Source organism: Musa acuminata, chromosome BXJ3-4, assembly GCF_036884655.1.
Source record: "Musa acuminata AAA Group cultivar baxijiao chromosome BXJ3-4, Cavendish_Baxijiao_AAA, whole genome shotgun sequence".
NCBI lineage: Eukaryota > Viridiplantae > Streptophyta > Magnoliopsida > Zingiberales > Musaceae > Musa > Musa acuminata.
This window is the reverse complement of record NC_088352.1, coordinates 6,141,449-6,161,893: the sequence shown is the minus strand read 5'-3', so window position 1 is coordinate 6,161,893 and position 20,445 is coordinate 6,141,449. Positions and strand designations below refer to the sequence as shown.

Sequence of the window (20,445 nt, the reverse complement as noted above, 5' to 3'; positions counted from 1 at the left end):
AGGAAAATGGAAAGCTCTCAACTGGGGAAGCTTCCTGCAAGTTTAAGATATAACACAATTTATGCACAGTTAAATGATGCTGAAGGAGCTGCCACTGAGCTAATTGATACAAACAAGAAGTTGAAAAACTCGGATAGTATGGACACAAACTCTGAAGATGGTGGCAGCGGAGAAGACGGCAAATTGCAGAACAAGCAAGAAGGGAATCAGATAAGATAGAAAGGCTAGAGCTGGAACGGCATAAAATCCAGTCTGTTTTGCTGAACTCGAAGAACAGCATGCGAGTAAGCACACTAGGGTTGGAGACATAACAAGAATTCTGCTAGAGGAAATTATATATGGGAGGAGAGACAATGGTAGACAGATGAAGAAGAATCGCTTCCGTGGATGCATGAGGCCGAAAACAAAGGGAGATCACTGATTTTTCCTCTTTTTTTTTTGGTTTTGTAATAGGCTAAATTGTCTTGCAGCATCTTCTTCTTTTGGGTAGTCATAAGGTCTCAACAGGGCCCTTAGGGTCGTAGGAGGACTCGAAGTAGTCATTGACAGTGAGCAGAGCTTTCCTTGAGAGCGAAGAAACATCGACGTCGTCATTTTGATTGCTCCACGAAAACCGAAAGGAGGTAGCAATGATGCTAAGTAGGCTATCACGGGAAGAACTATCGAGAGAGGGATCCTCAACTATCCAGACTCCCTGAAACCAGGAAGAGAAAAGGTGAAAATGGAAGTGTAAGTGTTGCTGTAAGGCTGCCCAGTAGGCCTATGCAAAGCTGCAGTCTAAAAGGATATAAGAAGAGGAGTCTAAATGTATGTGGCAAATAAAATCTAAACTATTTATTTTCTAAAAATCACATCACTCATTAAGAAATAAATAAATTAATAATTTAATTAATTAACAAAGTTTCTAATATATCCAAAATTAATTTTTATCATTTCCTTCATCATACTATATAAACAAGAAGGTTAATAATTTAAATAAAGTAATATATTATTTATGATAATTAATTTATATTAAGGAAGAAAAAAATTCATAGATGATTACAATAATTTTGCTTGTAACATTGTTCTTTCTTTCATCATTTTACATGAACAATTTTCAAAGGACATCATTGGCATTAGTCATCATAGATATACTATCTTTGTGTACTATTCCTTTGCCAGAAACTACAAACTTGTAAATCAATTTCACTTAGCTATGAAGGGCCTTTCCTCAACACTCCTTTTACTAATTCTGATTGTTGATTTCAGAATTTTCCACTTCCAAGTATTATATTCACATTTCCATTACCACTCTTCAATCCAAATAGAGCAAAAAGAGAAAAAAAAAATCATATTCTTTGCTTGCGTCATATATGTCATCAATTTTATATACCATATATATCCTTTTCCATCTTATTAATATTCATGCATTAAAAAAAGGTTAACCTCTTCTTATTATTGCTAATACTAATTATTTATGTTAAGTAATTTATAATAATATAATAATAACAACAACAACAATAATAATAAGATCATAGGTCTCAACTATATAGATTTTTAAAAGATTATATACTTAATTAAATTTAAAATGTTTAAATACTTATTTATAGTTTTTGTTAAGATCTTCTTACATCTTTCTTAACCTCTTTTCATGCTATTAATTAAAATAATATAAACTTATAAATGAGTTTATTGTCTATCTTGTATTGGGATAAGGGCCAAGATAAGCTCAGCCTCAATTAATTCACCGATGAAATGGTCAGCACCTTTGACCAAATATCGTATGATGATAAGATCCACATCTGAAACTTAGAAATTGCGAGTCATATGACATCCCAATTTACCAAATTGAGCAATAATTGAATTAAATTATTCGACGTGGAGATCGGACTTAATTGGCTCAAACTAATAATTAATGAACACTTTTTTCATAATTTATTATCATTAGTTTGAGTTTAAATATTTCACATCTGATATCTTTATTCTTCATTTTTTTTTTAAAATTTATACAAATAATAATTGACGAATTAAAGATAATCTAATCTGCACTTCCTTCTTAAACTCTTTGACAAAGTATTATTGATTAGCTTTCATTTTTGTAATTGATACTTTCTATGTTGCTTTGAGGTGGAAATCAACTTCGGGTCGAAAATAAGAAATCAACTTTGGCACGTTTAGCACCGACCATGTGTTGACCTCATCCCCTGCGTTGACTGTGGACTCATCTAAAGTTTGGGATCGGAATTATTTAGTGATTGATGGATGATCCAACGTTGCCAAATGGAATTATATTATTCGAACATGGAATTAGTAATTCAAGCTTCTCTTGCGTTGATGCATACACTATGCCTCATTTATTGCCAACATTATTTTTTCATCATCAACTATAAAAATGTCAATTTAATTTTGTGGCATTAAATGATCATCACGAATGTCGGTTAGGTCGGTGATGATACTGCTGATATATACAATTATATATAGCTTTAAAAGTCGTGGTCTTCTGCCGACCTTCTGATCTGACCTCCCGGTGCGCACGGATAGCGAAGACGGATCTTTTATTTACTTTATGACTTCCAATAATCTTATAGTGTATTTTTCTATGCAATGATAATTAGTACTTCATATAATTCACAATTTCAAACGATAAGTAGAGAAGACAGAATCGAAGTCGAGAATTTTATGATAAGCTATCAAAGCCTTTATTTTAATGAGTGATAAGTCTAATTATGCTAAGCATATTATCTTAAAATATTCAGACAAAAGGGCGTCTGTTATTCTATTTGTTTTCCTACTATAATCTTTGGAACGACATTGATTTCTCTTTCATTTTATTTTATTTATTTATTTCCACGAGATATGAAAGCATATTATTCGTTTCAGTCCTTGGATCGGTAGTCGAAAATTGGACCCGTTAATTTCGGGTAATCGGTAAACGGGTAGCCAAACTTTTAAGTCACGCTGTTCCACCGTAGTTTCCGGCCGCGTGGCATCTGGCGATAGCAATTCCAGGTGTTCTCTATTGCTTTCCGATTTTTCTCGTTAGATTCACGTACGTGGTTTCCACTTACCCCGATCCTTCTCCCACTTATGATTGGTGAGATTGGTATGTGGTTCCCACGTTCCCGTCGTTGCGCCTACAGGAAGTCGGTTCGATGAGTCGCGCAAGCGATAAACGGAGTAACGTATCGGTCGCTCGCGGGGAGATACCCTTAACCAGATCACTCCCCTCCAGCTGTCCGTCCCGGCTGCGGCCCCCACCCGAGCAAGATCCACCGCATCTAACGAACAGCGTTAAGCGCCTCGATTTTGATGTACCCAAGTCGACACCGGCCAGAAAAGTGGGCGCCACGCGTCGGTTTCTTTTCTTTCTATCACGAAGAGCATGGGGTATCGACGAAGAGGTTGTGTTGCTTTTCTATTTTGTGACGGCCTATCACAGGGTTTGAGCGGAAGACGGAACAAGGAAACAGCTTTCCTTGTCCGCTGTCGTTACCTTAGACGGCTTGCCGTTTCCCGTCACCGCCGTCACGTTTCCTTCGTCTCGGAGAAGCCATCCTTCCACCGCGGACGCCCTCGCCCTCCCCTTTATATGGCACTCGATATTTCCGCGACGCTTCTCATCCCTCAAACCCCGTTGTAACGACATTAACAAATAGATTGGCGCCATTAAAGAGGGGAAGAGAACGAGATCCGCATCAGATGCTTTGAGGAGGAAGACGAGGGCGAACAAGGGTTGGCACATCCGATCTACTATGGCGGAGACGGCCCCGACGACGACGAGCGAGCACGAGAAGAGGGGGAAGAAGGACGGTGGCCTCCTCCTGGGGCGCTTCGAGGTGGGCAAGCTCCTCGGCGCCGGAACCTTCGCGAAGGTCTACGTCGCTCGCGACGTGAACACCAATGAGCTCGTCGCCATCAAGGCCCTCGACAAGGAGATGATCCTCAAGGGTGGCCTCGTCGCTCACATCAAGCGCGAGATCGCCATCCTCCGCCGCGTCCGCCACCCCTATGTCGTCCAGCTCTTCGAGGTCATGGCCACCAGGAGCAAGATCTATTTCGTGATGGAGTACGTCCGCGGCGGCGAGCTCTTCTCCCGCGTCTCCAAGGGCCGCCTACTAGAGGATACCGCCCGCCGATACTTCCAGCAGCTGATCTCGGCCGTCGCTTTCTGCCACGCCCGTGGCGTCTTCCACCGAGACCTCAAGCCGGAGAACCTCCTCGTCGATGAGTACGGTGATCTCAAGGTCTCCGACTTCGGACTGTCTGCGGTGGCCGAACAGATGCGCGGCGACGGGCTCTTCCACACCTTCTGTGGCACGCCGGCTTACGTGGCGCCCGAGGTGCTCTCCCGCAGGGGTTACGACGGCGCCAAGGTCGACGTCTGGTCCTGTGGCGTCATCCTCTTCGTGCTCATGGCGGGTTATCTCCCCTTCCACGACCGCAGCATCGTGGCCATGTACCGGAAGATCTACAAAGGCACCTTCCGGTGCCCCCGGTGGTTCTCGCAGGACCTCGTCCACCTCCTCCGCCGCCTCCTCGATGTCAATCCCCAAACCAGAATCACCATCCCGGAGATCATGGAGAATCCCTGGTTCAAGAAAGGGTTCCGGCATGTCCGATTCTATATCGAAGACAACCAATTACATAGCTTCGATGATCCAGCAGATGACGAAGTGCAGAGTAATGAACCTAAGCCGGATGAGACATACGAATCAGGATCAGAATCGGACTGCTCGGTCGCTTCCTGCCCGGCAACATTCTCCGATGAGCAGCGCCAGCCACTGCCAAGGCCACCGAGCCTTAACGCATTCGATATCATATCTTTCTCCACGGGCTTTGACCTCTCCGGATTGTTTGAAGAAACAGGGGAGATGACCAGGTTCCTGTCCAAGGAGCCCGTTTCGGACATCGTATCGAAATTGGAGGAGATTGCAAAGGTCGTGAGCTTCAAGGTCAGGAGGAAGGATTGCCGGATCAGCTTGGAAGGAACGAGAGAGGGTGAGAAGGGCCCATTGACCATCGGTGTGGACATATACGAGCTCACACCTTCAATGGTTGTGGTCGAGGTCAAGAAAAAGGCTGGGGATGGAGAAGAGTATGAAGAGTTCTGTAACAAGGAGCTCCAGCCCGGGTTAAAACACCTTGTTTACGAGTCGCCTCCCGTTCTCAAAACTAACACCAGCATGTAATAATAAAAATGGTAAAAGGAAAAGTAAGTTCTTCTCTGCCTTTTGATACTCCTCTTTTCAGCCATATGTGGTTCATATTGTTATGCAGTTTCCGTTTCATAGCTTTGCTTCTTGCCCAACAGTGTTAGTTCAAAAAACTGAGGAAACTAAAGTTGCTTATCATGTGTTAGTTTAAAAATTCTCAAGCAAAAGCTTTTGGAAAGTCTTACAAGTTGATTGAATCTAACAAGATTGAAATGCATCTAGGATCATATGCTCACTCCATGATTTTACTAGAAAAGAAATGCAGTGTTGATCACGAAGTTCCCTTTTTATCGTTTTATTTGGAATAAATTTTCTAGTGATAATGGTCTATTCCACTTGGAGAATATTACTGCTTGCTTTTCTAGAGCAAGTTAATCTTGCAATTTGAGCCTTCACATTTTTTGTGCCTTCTTTAACATTGGTTGATAATCAATAAATCTGTAAAATAATTCACTTTTCTTTGGATTTATTAATACAAAGTTTCAAGCCCTCGGCATTTCCCAGAAGTTCCCTGGAAGATACATTTGTACTTTTCAGCAGTGTTGCTGATTGTAGTGTCAACTGTTCATCTATCTCTATATTAAACTTGAGATAGTTTGATGATATAATTCAGCATTTGAAAATTGTTCAATAAAAATCTTGGTGTGATCTTTTTCTCCTATGATCCTCTAGACAGTGGTACAGAAGTAAGTATACATTTTGTTAAACATATTTTATGCACTATACATGTATCAAGTTTAATATATTATATTTTCATGTTATATACTATCCAACTTCATCTCACATCGAAAGTGGACAAAGACTTATAGTGACTTATAAAAATTTGATAACTTGAACCTGAGCACTTTGAGCAAGTAGTACATGCTCAATAAATTAATGGGTCAGTTATCTCATTTGATTACTCATGACAAACGATATAAGAGCCGTATTAGACATGATGTCATGTTTGGCTCTAATGTGGGAATGTCTTTGTCAAAACGCCTAACATTTTCTGCAAATGTAAGCATCTGCACATGCTGACAGCATGGCTGCTATTTGCAATTTAATGTTAGTCATGCATAGTTGTAATGGAATCGAGCCATGTTAGCTAGCTGCCATGCTGATGATGCTGTGGGCACATTTGATGAATGGTTGATCAGAGAGACCTACTGGTATACCCCCATGGTTATATATCCCATCAAATGTGAAAGTTTACATTGGAAGGCCCTAGGATTGCTTGATGTGAAGTTCTAGAAGTGGGAAATGGAATAGGACACCTATTATTTCCCTTGACCATAGTTTCCACAGTGGAAATAATGATACATCTACATACTCTAGGGATAATATTGATGATGATTTGTCATGGTTAAGACACAGTAGCATTTTAAAAGTGAAATTAGAGTATTGAAAATAGAAACAACTACTGTAGCATGCTTTTTGTGATAGCCCATCCTGTACTTGTCACTACCGTAAGTGATGTAGGATGTACAACTCAAAAACCTTAAAAGCACAGGCAAAATTAATAATAGTAAAATAAAATAATTACAAAATATGGTGTATCTCAGCTAAACCTCGGCAGGGTTCTGTTATGAGATAGATAAACTGGCATACATGAACAAAAACTATACAATTGCATCTTGCTACTATTTTCAGTATCTCAATGACCATGAGATATCCAAAATAGTATGTGGACACTGATATTTAGACATGGTGAACATGTCTTGTTATATCTTCATGTTAAATTAAACTCACATTTTGGAAGTCAGCAACCGTTCAGAAGCTAAAGATACAAATTAAAATTGTTCAAAGTGTTTATAAAAGAATTTGGTGCTCATTAGCTAACTCCAGTTACAAAACAGTTTTCAGAGTAATGTTGCTTCTGTGTTCAGAAAAGTCAGCTACTCTTCTTATACTAGAGTTGTGAATGAACATTTGTGAACTTTATTACCTCAGCGTATTTGCTGATTTTTATCTAGCAAGGATGTTATGGTTGCCTTTTGCAAATCAGCACATGTTTCTAGGCGATTTCTTTGATTCTGGTTATTAACTGAGTTTGATCTTTAAAGATGGTTTCCACTGGACTTGAGAAGCAATGATGAGGAGAAAAACGAGTGAAGATTTTCCCCAACATTGAGATGGGTCTGTTGTATAGAATTATCAGATTTTGCAACAGGAGATATATGTTACCTCGAGGAGATGTAGGAGACACATTCTGGTTGGCAGGAGTTCTATATACATATTGCTAATTGAAAGATATCTTGGATGTGTTAGTCAAATTACGGCAACTCAGAACCCAACTGACAGGGGAGGCGGAAACATCGTATGGCTTCTTGGTCTCATTAACCTTTTCTTGGCACAATGGTGCTTTTTAATGGCTGGAACTCTAGGCACCATGCCATGTCAAGATCATGTCCACACAAGTGTTCAGATGCTATAAGTACTGAGGTGTACTTTTAATTGTTAAGAGTACCAATGGGATTATTGACAGTTACCTTTTTTGGAGTACATTATAGACTCCAAGATACATTTCACTGTCTAGTAGCTAGAATAGTTCTTTTTTTTCCTCTGACTGAAATAGCTCTTTGGTCAGGTGGAGGGTGGGGCAGATAAAACTTCAAAGCTTTGGCAGTAGTTCTCTCAAGTGTAAATTGCAGTGATGAGTAAGACAGACAGCTTTGAAATATCATAGTTGGGAACAATGAGACTGTACAGATGAGGACTACAAGACTACAAATAGAGATGTAAGTGTTCGACATATATCATTAACAAAGAAAAAGCTTAAGATAGTATTAGTTCTTTAGAAATATATCATGGTAGGAGAGTGCCTCTCTGTTTGGTTTAATGATTGAACCAGATGCTCAGGTCTTTTGCCAGAAATTTTGGCAAGTAACCTGGGACTTCCCACAACAGGGTTGTCCTTCTACCAAATGGGATATGCTTGGCAGCTCATTCTTGCTTCTATAGGAGTGGTTGATTAACTGTGCTTTTTCTCCATCTGTCTCCTCGGTTCAAGTTACTTTTTTTTAATCTATACGTAAAAACTAAAAAGAACACATTTAAAGAGGTTCTTTTGTCTATTTTACTTTTGTTCTTCCTTTTTAATTTCGGGTGTCAAAATGAAAAAGGTGAGATTTATTTTTGTCTTTGGTGTATTTAACAGTAACTATAGTTGGAATGATGATTTCCTTGTTTTTTTTTTCTCTGCCTTCTTCCTTCTCAGTTATTTCTTATACACCTCTGTTGTCCTTCATGTTTATTTACCTTATGCTTATTGTATCGTAACTAATTTGTTTCTCTGCACTTGGGCTTATATGTGTAGGTTCTTTGATCCCAAAACGTTGATTGCTTCATGGGCCGTTGAAATTGGAGCAGAGGACAGTTCCTCCAGATGTTCAGTATTTGCTTGGTCATCAATAAGGTGCCCCGAACTTTTGTGCTGCAATCTGGTTCAGACCATCAATCCTCCCTGGTTCTACCTCTCCATGATCAAGTACTTCCAGGCTTTGTGGAAGCATTCTCTTAATGATGTGATCTCTAATTTTTGTAGTGTGTTCATTTGGCTTACCTTGAACCAAGCCGTGTGCCACGAAGGAATTCGACCTTGCTGGAACCAGCAAGGTTTCTCACCATTGTTACTTGCAAGTTGTTCGCACCGTAAAATGACGTTATTCGTTCGTTATTAGGTGATTAGTAGATCTGCTGAGACTTGCATGTACTTGTTGGGAACTTGGAAGTCGTATCTCCCCAATAGTTGGTTGTGATGTACATCCTTAATCAAAATATGGTCCTTGTGTAAATATATATTGTACAGAAAAGAGAGCGAGTTCCAGAATGAACCGATAGTTTTTTTGTTTTTGGCAAAGACCAGTATTGTATGCCCGTATGTGTTCATTGCTCTGCAGCTGTTTTCCTTCGTAATGCAAGTAAATAATTTTGTTACCATATTCGATCGTCTTCGACTGACCCACAGAAGCAAACTTGTTCGTTTGCGTAGTGTGACCACTTTTAATCGGTTCTTCTGGGATTTTACAGTTCGGTCGCAGCAGATGTAGATGAAGCCAAACTACAACGCGTAGTTTTTTGGTTGGTACGCCCCGAAGCATCCCGAGAAAAAACCGAGGCATGCAGCAACAGGTGTTGCTGTCACGAACCATGCAGGAGACCACCTCTCGCATTGAGGGAATTTTCCCTTGCCGTTTGCCTCCGTTTAGGGTAGCGGAACCGCCGTCCCTCACGACCGAGGCCTGCCAAGTCAGCCACGGACCCAACCGATGTGGCACGCTGAGAGCTCTGACGTGGGCTATCTCCCTCGTTGGTATCGACGTGCTACGACCATGGGTTCCTCGTGGGCCACAGGGGACGCTAAACCCCCTCCTCCGCCTCTCCAGCTGGAAGCAGGAAAGCACGGACTCGAACACAGAGGACGGCGAAACAAACAAAGAGATAAAAGGCTGATTGCTCGAAGTCCGAAGCCTCTCGTCTTGTCTTGTTCGACGGATTCACGCCTTGGCTAACTTCATGACGTAACTTCTGGCCCCACAGACGGCCCCAGGTTCACAGTCTCTATCCCGTTCTTCTGCCTCTGCCTTTACCTCCTCCCTCCCCCGCCCTCTATAAGTACTAATCAGCCTCGTTTTGTTTTCTTGTAGCTCGGAGACGATGGAGTGTCGATTCTTGGCTTGCTACGAGGAGTGGCTCCAAATCCAGGGAGCCGATCTGAACGAGCTCCTCCAAGCCATATCGAGCCAGAATGGGAGCAGGGCCCGCAGCGAGATGGAGCTCCGGGAGCTAGTTGAGAAGAGCGTGCGGCACTACGTAGAGTATTACGAGCGGCGGCGGAGGCTGGTGCTGGAGGATGGGCCCGCCTTCTTCGCCCCGCCCTGGTGTAACTCCTTCGAGAAAGCCGTCCTCTGGGTCGGCGGCTGCCGCCCCTCCATGTTCATCCGCCTCATCTACTCCCTCAGCTCCGCCGGCCTCGAGGCCCACCTCGACAACCTCGCCGGCCGCGCCTTCGCCTCCCACGGCGAAGGGCTGGTGGGGCTGTCGGCGCCACAGCTGGTCCTCGTCAACGAGCTCCACCGGTCGACGCTGCTGGAGGAGAACAGGATCACGTCCCAGGTGGCCACGCTGCAGGAGAACTTGGCCGACCGGCCGCTGCTCCCGATCGTCAAGGAGCGGCAGAGGTGGCGAAGGAGCGACACCTCCCGCGGTGAGATTGGCGACGGCGGGGACGCGGAGGTGGTGGCAGCGATGGGGTCATATGCGGCGGCGATGGCGGGTCTGGTGGATGCGGCAGATCGGCTTAGGCTGGAGACGGCGAGGACGCTGCTGTCGGACATCCTGACGCCGAAGCAGGCGGTGGAGCTGCTGGCGACGGGGAAGCAGCTCCACCTTTCGGTCCACGAGTGGGGCCACCAACGGGACCTGACCCACGGCCGCGGTGGATGAGGTATTGACTCAATGTATATGACCTAAGAAAACGAATATATATATATATATATATATATATATATATATATATATAGAGAGAGAGAGAGAGAGAGAGAGAGAGAGAGAGCCATCATGTGAATGCGCTGAGGAGACGATAACATGTAACGTGGACGTTGAATTTGTCCATAGACACGCGTTAGGGTGTAATAATACGTAAAATCTATATGACTTATATGTTGTTTGGTTACGATCGTGTCTATTCATCGTGGTGGACACGAGTTCGGTTTTCATTCCGTATGACAAAGGCGGTAGATAGAGAAAGCAGCAAGAGGAGAGAGATATCTTATAATGTGATGTCAGTAGATAGCAACTAAATGTGTCTTTGATGCTTCATGCGACTTCGTATATTTGTGGTCTATTGTACGTACGTACGTCGACTGCACCCATCTTGACATGGGGTGGCTTTTTGTCATGCATGGAAACAGGCAGTAGTAGCGGCAAGCGTCACGTGGCCGCAGTGCCACTTGCGGGGATGATGACGATGTACTGATTCATGCTTGATTACATGGCCATGTCATAGAAGTGTACTCTTATGGTGGTATCAACAGCTTAATTTGATATACATGTCATAAGGATGAAATGTCTATAACCTGATAGACCTCAAAATAGCCACAACCATAATCGTTGTATAGAAATTATAAGAGAATGTCTCGGCCCCCCAATAAACCAAGTTGTGGTAATAGCAAATACAATGACGATATGTTTTCATGTTCGTAGTAGCCCATATTGACACACCTTGATGCTTGCACATCGCGGCAGATCTCTGGTACAGGATTGATTGCTATGGCTATATGTGAGGATGATGGATCCCCAGAGAGAGGACGTCCATCGAAGAGGAGAAAGACATAAGCATGTTGCGGTTCACAATGATGAACGACGACAAATAGACAAAGTTGAGGCACAAAATCCGCGAGGAGATCCAGGTCTGGAACAAGCAACAAAACCAGGTTAGCTCGCTTTAATGGACAGGATCTCCAGTTCTGCCCACCAAAGTGGAGAAAGTCTTGGCATGGCTGCTTCAGGTGAAATAGGTATCACTCCCTTCAATTTGGAAGTGACGTCCTTCATGGTTGGCCTCTTCGGTGGGTCGGGATTAACGCAATCTTGGATGACCTCGGAAATGATACGGAGTTCCTCATCTTTGTGGGCTTTCAAAGCAGGATCAACCAAAGAGCTGGCGCCTCCGTTGCCATTTAGGTACTCCGCAACCTGTAGTTTCAGAAAAGAAGATATCTTAGATCCCGTACCACATCTTCTAGTCCAATGAGATCAAAAAAATTTGTGGTAGAACTTCTCAGAAAACTCAAGAACAAGAAAAAGCTCAAGGTTGTCATTAGTTTCTAGTGCTGTGACAAGTATGTGTGAGCTGACCAAGTTCAGAAGGGATTCTGGTTCTTCGGGGTTTGGAACTTTTCCAGAAACTATTTCTAGCATCAATATTCCAAAATCATGAACGTTGCGTGCAGGATCAACAGACAGGGATTCAGACTGATCGAGGTCACCAGCTCCATGAGTCTTTTGCTTGGCAACGATTTCATTCCAAACACTGAGATCCGTTACCTGCATCGGATAGCCACAGTATTTGATCATACGTATCAATGACAAAATGGCATAGCATGTCTTCCCTGTCAACTAGTATGATCAAACATCCCTTGATAGAAAAGCTAACAGATACCATAAGATGTGTACTGAGGTCACCTTAGCAGCAAAATCTTCTGATATGAGGATGGAGCTTGAGCGCAGTTTGGGATGCGATATGGGTGGGTTCAGTTCATGCATGTGCTGGAGACAGTAGGCAGTCCCCATAATTAGCCTCATTCTAGCACTCCAATCAAGATGCTCAAATTCTTCTGATACACACAAGTAAAACCCGTTAATCGTTTGGTCTGTTACTACCTGCTGCTGAGTTAAGCTTTCATCAAACACGAATGCATCAACTTTTCTTACCATGAAGATGCTCATAGATTGTACCATTGGATGGATATTCAAGGACCATCATTCTCACAAAAGGCACATCCTCCTCGCAGTAACCAAGGAGATTGACGAAGTTTTTGTGGTTTATACGAGATAATGTGTCAACCTGCACGTCCAAAATGACAAAGAAACATCAATGCACCAACCACACAACAATAATGTGTTCAGTTTGTACTTAACCAGAGAAGGCATTTTGCTTCAAAGATACCAAGAATGAAAACCTTTTTCCTGTAAAGAAAATCTGAATGCTTCGACCAATCACTGGCAGATGTGATACTTGTGGACACAACTGCAACCTCAACCCCACTCGATAATGTTCCCTTATAGACAGTGAAATCTGGATGGCTGCAAATAATGTTGCTGAAATCCTCACAAGCAGCTTCCAGCTCTGAGGCATTCAATTTTGGCACCCCTGCATATGTGAAAGTTGTGCGTCAATATACACAAGAACAAAATATTTAGTTCATTCAGTAACAGTTCCATATGTAATCGAAACAGAACACAACCACCCTTGCCAACAGTGGGGAAAGAGTGCCATTGAACAGAAACATATGGTTAGTGGGGGGAACCGTATGGTCTTGGGTACTCCCTAAACTATGCAGAATATAATAAGGTTTCATTCGGTAAGCTAATTTGGTGCTTCAATTTGACTTGAAGTACACCCATTACGAAACAACCCAACAAGATATTACAGAGAAGGTTACCCTGAGAATATTCTGATAACACCATATCAGTCGACATTTCACACAACTTCAATTTTTATACATATCATACATGCACTTTTCTCTCAGCTAACACAGATTACATGAAGTGTTTATTTAGGGTTGTAGCTTCAGTAATTATACTATCATATTAATAATGACCAAAAGTAAGGTAAGAAAAAGAGGATGTACCTGATACAAATGCCTTCTGCAACTGACCACTTAGACCAGTTGTCCAAGGACCAGTTGCAGCCACACCCTTGCTACGGCAAGTCAAATACACGAGTGCCGCTAGGGCAAGAAGTAAAGCAGCCACTGAAAGGACAAGAATGTATGTCCAAGTTGCTGATCTTTTACTTGATGATAGATCATTTGCCACAGAATTTTGTGTTGGTTCAGGATCAGTTACAGATGGAGAAATGGGTAGTGGACTTGGAGTTATAGGAGCTGGAGATGGCTCAAGTGTAGATTTGGCTCTTATTGCAGGGAACGATCCACTTGCAGTGGGTGGAACAATGACAACTTGATTTACAGGGCCAATGCTTCCAGGAGCAGCATGGAGGTTCCTGGTTTCTTCAACCAGGCTACGGCGAACAGAATGCATATGTATACCTGACATTATATACTGCTCGCCAAAACCAGCTAAAATCAAGAAAGAGTATCATTATTATTGTAATAAAAACATTCTAGAGGACAAGAATATTCAATCATCAGTAAATACTTTCTACTTACTGGCTAGATTACTTTTTCCTTTCTCATATCCGTGAGAAAGTCCTTTGGATCTGAAGCTCAAAAGCAGAAGTCTTCTGCAGTTGGAATAGTTAAAGCAAATTGCACCATTAGCTATCTGAATAGTTATTGTTGAGAAAAAAATACAAGCAATAAGAATAGTTCTTACAGCGATGATGTGTCAAAGATTTTTATGTTTCTCCCTTTAAACAGGAACAGAAAGGAGTTAATTCTCTTCAGTTTTCGCCAGCCAGTCTCCCAGAAGCTGATACATATCTAATAGCAGTAAGTACATAAATAAAAAAATCTGTTCAATACTTAGAGATTGAAACTTGTAAAGGATGAAAACTAAGAACTAGCCAAATGCAAAAATAGGGAACTGGATAGAAGAAAAATGAACAGTATTAACAGAATAACGTAACAAAGATTATGAGCCCTCGTTTTAATATAGAGATTCTTGGCTTCATGCTCATCTATATAGTGGTTCTTGGTTTCATGCCCATCCCAAAATTTCTTGAACAGAAACCTGATACACATACAGAATTTCTGTGTTTCAAGCTCCCACTTTTATGAACTCAAAGCTCTTAAATCACAGCATAATTTTTCTTAATCCATAGACCATTTTCATTAAGAAGGTCAAAGTCCATATCCAGGAGACCAGGAGCATCTCTAGAGATTCTGTTCATATATAATCTACAGTCGAACTACCTTATCCCCTGCACTCATAAGGAAGTCAACCTAGGCAGCCATCTTATACTGATAACCTAAATATCTTTTGAATCATTCTTTTCTATATGTTTAATTAACGATAATATCTACTGCAACATTCAGAAGTCAATATTTAATGAGCATCCACTAAACAACCTAACCATAGAGACCGGGTGTGTCCAAGATGAAACCTTTTTAGTAAAACTTCAGCCAGCATTTTGTGACATTAGAAAAAATGCATCAGGAACTACAATATCAAAGATGCAGTAAAAACCTGTTTGAATTGTTGACTCTTATAGAATCAGAATCATAATAAAAATCTTAACTCATTTCATTTTAAAATAGCATGTAAACTACAAAGTATGTCAGGTTGCTTTTGTGCTTATGCACCAAAGATGAGCCACTTCCTGAACTCTTGATCGGTCCATACCCCACTTCCATTTCTTGGGTAATATGAGAAAAATAATTTATAACTTTACCATAACAGCAATGGAAGCAGAATTGTAAAAGCATATGAAATCAAGTTCATAAGTCATACGAAAGATGCACATATAAAAATCAAAAATTACAAAAGAAAAAGCTTTACCAACTGACTCCTATATTATTGTTTACTATTGACCACTTCTATTCTTTCATCTTAAATTCAACCTCATCAGTAGCACACAGGACTTCATATGGAAATAGTCAATTACTACTTTGTTGATTGTTAACTCCTAACACTTGCCTGAATATATCCTGACTGCAATGGAAGAGGAAGCTTATGTAAAGTACCTATACTGCATTGTGATATTGAAGCTAACAAATTCTGTTCTTAATTCAGATTATACTCGTACAAAACTGTGATGATCAAATCAAACCTTATACTGCAATTCTTCAGCCTCAAATTCATTTAAAGATAATCACACTTACCTTCATGCTCATTAATATGCATAATTTCCATAAACATTTAGAAATAACAAATAGAAACTCACCAATCCCCAGCTTTCCTGTTCGCATGTCCCAGATCATCAGGTGAATCACAAGAAATGTTCTGATCAAGAATCAGATCAAAATGCAATTTGGGATTTTCGATCCAAGGTGTGCTGCCTTCGAATTTGTTATAGCAAAGCAGACTGAAAAAGAAAAACAGAATTTCCTCATTAGTTAGCTTTCTTGGTGATGAAGCAAACATGTATATTTGCAATAGTGGACTCACAGATGCTTGAGAGAGAGCATTTCCCCAATCTCCTTTGGAATTGTACCATTTAGCATGTTACTTCTCAAATCCAAGAGCACCAACTTTGTTAGTCCTCCAATCTCCTTAGGGATTACTCCAGAAAATTTGTTCCTGTAAAGTATACTGTTGATAGAAAACTAGTTAATACATAATAGGAACAATTAGGATACATTAACTTTGTTTTCACTGAGCTAGGATGGCCTGAAGGTTTGATGACATTTTCAGAGCTGAAAGTATTACACAGAAGAAATTCCACTATATATTTAGTTTAAGATTATTACTTGACCGCTGTTAAACATGAAACAGATTTTAATCTCTAAGGATCTTGAGAGTAAATATGTAATTTCCAATGTACGAAGAAGTGGGATCATCCAAAAGAGCCCTTAATACAAGCAAAGAAAAGTGTGGCCACTTAATCGTTTCTTGAGAACATTTTACCATCAAGGAAGTGGGAAATATTACAACATGCTAAAATAGGTGCTTTCAAGTAATACTCCTCTGTAAGAATAATTTTAAAAATGGAGCTATCAGGAATTAATTTTGATGGGAGGCAAAGAATAAGAGATGGTGCATAAAATTTATTGGAATATGGAAAGGTAAAGGAAATAATTCACACAATATAACCCAGCCTTATCAATATAAATAGTTCCTACACATCAATATTATTTATTTTTTTTAAAGCTCTAAAGTTCTTCAAATAACTCACTATTCCCAGTACTTCTTTATAACTATATCCTTATTAAATTACAGTTCCTTCTATTTTCAACAATTCTTAAACTTAGGCAACTATAACAATGCTTTCCATCTGCATATCACATCAATGATTTTTTGTGGTGAGATATGAAACTAAAATGCAACTTACAGAGCTCTCAGGTGGCTAAGCTTCCCAAGCTCAGGTGCCAAAGTTCCTTGCAGAGATAACTCTTTTAGCTTCCTGCCAATGGGCATCATATTAGATCTTGGGCAAATCAAATGAAATGAGAAACATACAAGCAGGTTCTTTTTTTCTAGGAGAAAATTCAATAGACAAAAGATGAATGAAAAATTAAACTGGTATATTTCTATGCCAATGTTCTTTGCTTCGAAAGATGAAGTTAAATATCCAATCTACATGAAAACGAAGTCAATACACCATTTCTGTTTCCTGTGATTTTTTAATCATGGTTCCTAGAAAGCACCATCTTTGGAAGTCGTATCCTCTCCTACATTTCATAGCCTTTGATTTTTTTTTTTTTTTTCAGAAGCCACTCTCCTGGATCTATTTTACTGCACAACAATCTTAACCATGCTCTAAATGTATTTTAAAGTTGAGCGGCATGCGCTGGTTTCGCTAACAAGGTCCTTGCTGATCTTCTCATCCCATATGCTTGTCAGGAAAAAATTGACCAAAAGGATAGGCAAACAGCAAACAAGTTATTTTCACCCATTTGCAGTAATTATATGCAACTCCTAAGTTCAAGGCAAATCTCTTCCTACAAATACAATTTCATGGTATTAGTTAAAAAAAGTGAAAAACAATATATAATCATAGGAAAACATGCCAAGCTCTTTGTATAGATATGGTAACACTTGAGAGCATTACAAATTAATTAGCTGTCTTAGCAAGGTTTCCATGATCTGCCCCACCCAAGTTTTCTTGATTTTGGCTGCTTATTAAGTTTTTATTTTCTCATGATGACTCCTATCTCTGGACTTTTTCCCAACACTGAAAGCCTTAATTTACTAAGCGAATACCTATTGCCTAAATCTAACTGAAGCGGCATGAACTAGGAAAGGATATTTTAACTGTGTCGACCCTTCTTAGCCAATTCAACCGAAGGTTCTCTAGGCTGAAGTTTGGCAGCTAATATTAGATTAATCAAAACAAACAATTGAATTCAGTCATAAAGTTGGCAGAAAGAAAAAACATGTTCATATTAGCATGTAAGTAAAGGATGCAAGGCATTGGAGAAGTTACTGTTCGAAAAAGAGTCGATATCACAGCAAAGCTACAAAATTTTGTTGAAGGTTTAAGAATATGAAGTTGTTGATTCAAAACACCAAATTCAAATTAGACAGAACAGGGTAATCAAAATGAAATTATTTAAATATTATAGTAGTTACTAGGAAAATTTATATGCCAATCCCAAACCGATAGACTGAATACATGAATACGTTTTAACAACCCATTACACATTACACAAAGTTTTCTCCTCTAGCAGTATATCATGTCCACGAACAGCCTATATTTAGTCGCGAAGAACAGAACCGCAGACGAAATTATCAAGAGAAACGCAGCACAAAGGGGCAGCGAACTCACAACATCACAACTTTACCACCGACGCAATAAACACCGGTCCAACTGCACGGGTTGCTGTCGCTGGGGTTCCAGTTCTCCAATGCCCCATAAGGATCAGACTCCACTCGAGAACGGAATTCCAACAGCGCCAACCCTTCATATGGATTCAGCCTTTATTAAGATATCACCATCAACCGCCAACACCACACCCACCAAGGCATCAAGAAACTAACATGCACACATACCTTCGAGGTTAATCGACAAGCATGCATCGCAGAGGAGGTGAATCATCAGGACCACGCATAACGCCTTGTGCAAATGGGGCCCAAAGAGATTCAATCCTGCCCCCATTTCCTCAACTCCGATCTCCGAATGCTCTCTCCCACGACAGGCTGTCTACAAGCATTCCCCCTCCTCGACTTCTTGGGATAGAAATCGGCGAGGGGACGATCGCATCAGCGAACAACCCTAGCAGCAACTATCGCACATAAACGGACCCCTCGAACTCGGGTAGAGCTCGAATTATTCAATTCGAGTCCATCATCTTTCGGCGCCTGAGAAGCATCCCGACCCACCCGAGGAAGAACAACAATAGAATTCAAGGATTCTTCGGGCGCAAGAAATTTCAGGTTCGAAAGGATAGTTTTAGAAAGGAAGAAAAGAAGGGGGAGAGAGAAAGTTGCTCACATGGTGGGAGGACGATCGAAAGGAGGGGGACGGAAGGCGAGGGATGACGAGCTCCCCCGAGGCCGGCGGATGTGGAGTTTGTTGTTAAAAATAAGTCACGAGAAATTAAAAGGGTATATATATAAATATATATTCCTCTCAAATCAGTGATTATATATCCCAATCAAACAAAAAAAAGACATATATTTGGTAGACGTCGGATAACTTATGTAAAATAATTTTTCAATGCCAAAATTACATATGATATTATTAGGAGCATCTCTCGGAAAATCCGAATATGCCCTCTCATCCTCAGATTTTCTTGAAATCCTTTTTATTTTAAATATAGAAGGGCGATTTAAAAAAAAAAACTTATTTTGATTTTTTTTCAGAATAATGTCTCACATATTCAGATTTTTCAAGTAACGTCTCCTTATTTGTTTAATTTTGAATATATCTTTGATTTAAGAGCCAATAACATATTATTTTTTAATCATAATCACAAAAAAAAATTACTATTTTCTTGATATTACTAAAAATATTATGACGGACTAGACCATGGAGATTCCAACCGGTGAGGTTCAATTAATTGATCCAATCCATATGACCTAATTGTTAAGACTAATCGGCGAATGATTTGTCTGCTAACTTAATCTAAATTTCATGTCATCTGAACCCAAATCAATATAAAATTTATTCTTGACTTAGACATTGGTCATTACATCTAAACTAATCAGTAGTCTAATTGAAACCAATCATGATTCAAACCGTTTAAGTATATCATGAAAATATTTATTCAGAGTGTCATTAAGTGTTGGTGGTAAAAAACTAATTAGAGGCACCTCTGTTGTATTAATTGCATTATGTTATGATAACAAAGTATGACACATGGATGACTTATGCTACATCATACATCGGGCAAACATTATGCTGGTATTGAACCTGATACATTTAAACACCCTCGTCTCAATAATAAGATATGATTTTAAATAATTGCTCATGGATTAACTCCCTACTTAATTATGGAATTTTCTTTACAGCATTACAATATCGGAAATCAGTCAAACATCACTTTACTAATATATATATATATATATATATATATATATAATTTACTATTTATTAAAATAAAAGTCAAAAACGTAATCATAGATTTTATTGAGAATTATATCAATTCAAAAATAAAATCTAACTAATTCTACCTAATAGTTGATAAATGAATATTTACATTCAAATCCGATCTAGTGCTAATAAGAGATTATTCTAAAAATCAAAAATAAAATTAAAAAAAAAATAGCAATATTGAGTAGGAATCCTTATGAGTCAACTATAAAATAAATACGTATCTAAAAATCAACTATCCTACTATCATATATCAAATACCTAAAGGAATATTCCTCAAACAACAAAGGGAGAACATTTATCCTACGAAATTAGTTTATGTTTTTAGCAAACAATGTAAGAAATTAGGGAATGGCTCAACTCACTCTCGGTAAGAAAATAAAATCATGT

At 40.0% G+C, this 20,445-nt stretch overlaps 3 protein-coding genes across 7 annotated transcripts; 2 read left to right on the top strand and 1 right to left on the bottom strand.

The window, feature by feature from the left end:
* Window positions 1-3,475: 3,475 nt before the first annotated feature.
* LOC103980911 (CBL-interacting protein kinase 19) lies at window positions 3,476-9,033 on the top strand. 2 transcript variants are annotated; one of them, XR_671364.3, is made up of 3 exons: window positions 3,476-5,191; window positions 7,762-7,912; window positions 8,491-9,033. XR_671364.3 is itself a non-coding variant. In XM_009397441.3 (2 exons), the coding sequence occupies exon 1, from the start codon at window positions 3,732-3,734 to the stop codon at window positions 5,166-5,168; it is 1,437 nt and encodes a 478-aa protein (XP_009395716.2). In that variant the 5' UTR covers window positions 3,477-3,731; the 3' UTR covers window positions 5,169-5,191; window positions 8,491-9,033. The 2 variants fall into 2 exon arrangements, 1 of the variants encoding a protein (XP_009395716.2); XM_009397441.3 differs by lacking the exon at window positions 7,762-7,912 and having other exon boundaries at window positions 3,477-5,191.
* Window positions 9,034-9,822: 789 nt separating this feature from the next.
* Window positions 9,823-10,848, top strand: LOC135635536 (protein DOG1-like 3). Its single transcript, XM_065146657.1, has one exon. It carries the CDS (start codon window positions 9,831-9,833, stop codon window positions 10,617-10,619), a length of 789 nt encoding a protein of 262 aa, XP_065002729.1. The 5' UTR covers window positions 9,823-9,830; the 3' UTR covers window positions 10,620-10,848.
* Window positions 10,849-11,267: 419 nt separating this feature from the next.
* On the bottom strand, window positions 11,268-19,042 carry LOC103980909 (protein MALE DISCOVERER 2). Of its 4 annotated transcripts, none has more exons than XM_018825254.2 (14): window positions 18,955-19,042; window positions 18,513-18,821; window positions 18,289-18,421; window positions 16,852-16,923; window positions 15,969-16,112; window positions 15,745-15,885; window positions 14,235-14,330; window positions 14,069-14,142; window positions 13,529-13,978; window positions 12,857-13,047; window positions 12,609-12,741; window positions 12,360-12,511; window positions 12,033-12,221; window positions 11,268-11,870 (listed from the first exon to the last, which is right to left on the bottom strand). In XM_018825254.2, exons 2-14 carry the CDS (start codon window positions 18,616-18,618, stop codon window positions 11,610-11,612), a joined length of 2,142 nt encoding a protein of 713 aa, XP_018680799.2. In that variant the 5' UTR covers window positions 18,619-18,821; window positions 18,955-19,042; the 3' UTR covers window positions 11,268-11,609. The 4 variants fall into 4 exon arrangements, with proteins under 4 accessions (XP_018680799.2, XP_065005497.1, XP_065005498.1 ...); XM_065149425.1 differs by having other exon boundaries at window positions 18,513-18,689; window positions 18,955-19,035; XM_065149426.1 differs by having other exon boundaries at window positions 12,360-12,508; window positions 18,513-19,032.
* Between the last annotated feature and the right edge of the window lie 1,403 nt (window positions 19,043-20,445).

Bases quoted from the DNA above. Each gene is read 5' to 3' on its own strand.
- LOC103980911 (XM_009397441.3), top strand. From the start codon at position 3,732: ATGGCGGAGACGGCCCCGACGACGACGAGCGAGCACGAGAAGAGGGGG.
- LOC135635536 (XM_065146657.1), top strand. From the start codon at position 9,831: ATGGAGTGTCGATTCTTGGCTTGCTACGAGGAGTGGCTCCAAATCCAG.
- LOC103980909 (XM_018825254.2), bottom strand. From the start codon at position 18,618: ATGGGGGCAGGATTGAATCTCTTTGGGCCCCATTTGCACAAGGCGTTA. The intron at 18,422-18,512 runs GTATGTGTGCAT...ATCCATATGAAG, and splicing joins CTTGTCGATTAACCTCGAAG to GGTTGGCGCTGTTGGAATTC. The intron at 13,979-14,068 runs GTAAGTAGAAAG...TCTTGATTTTAG, and splicing joins AGGAAAAAGTAATCTAGCCA to CTGGTTTTGGCGAGCAGTAT.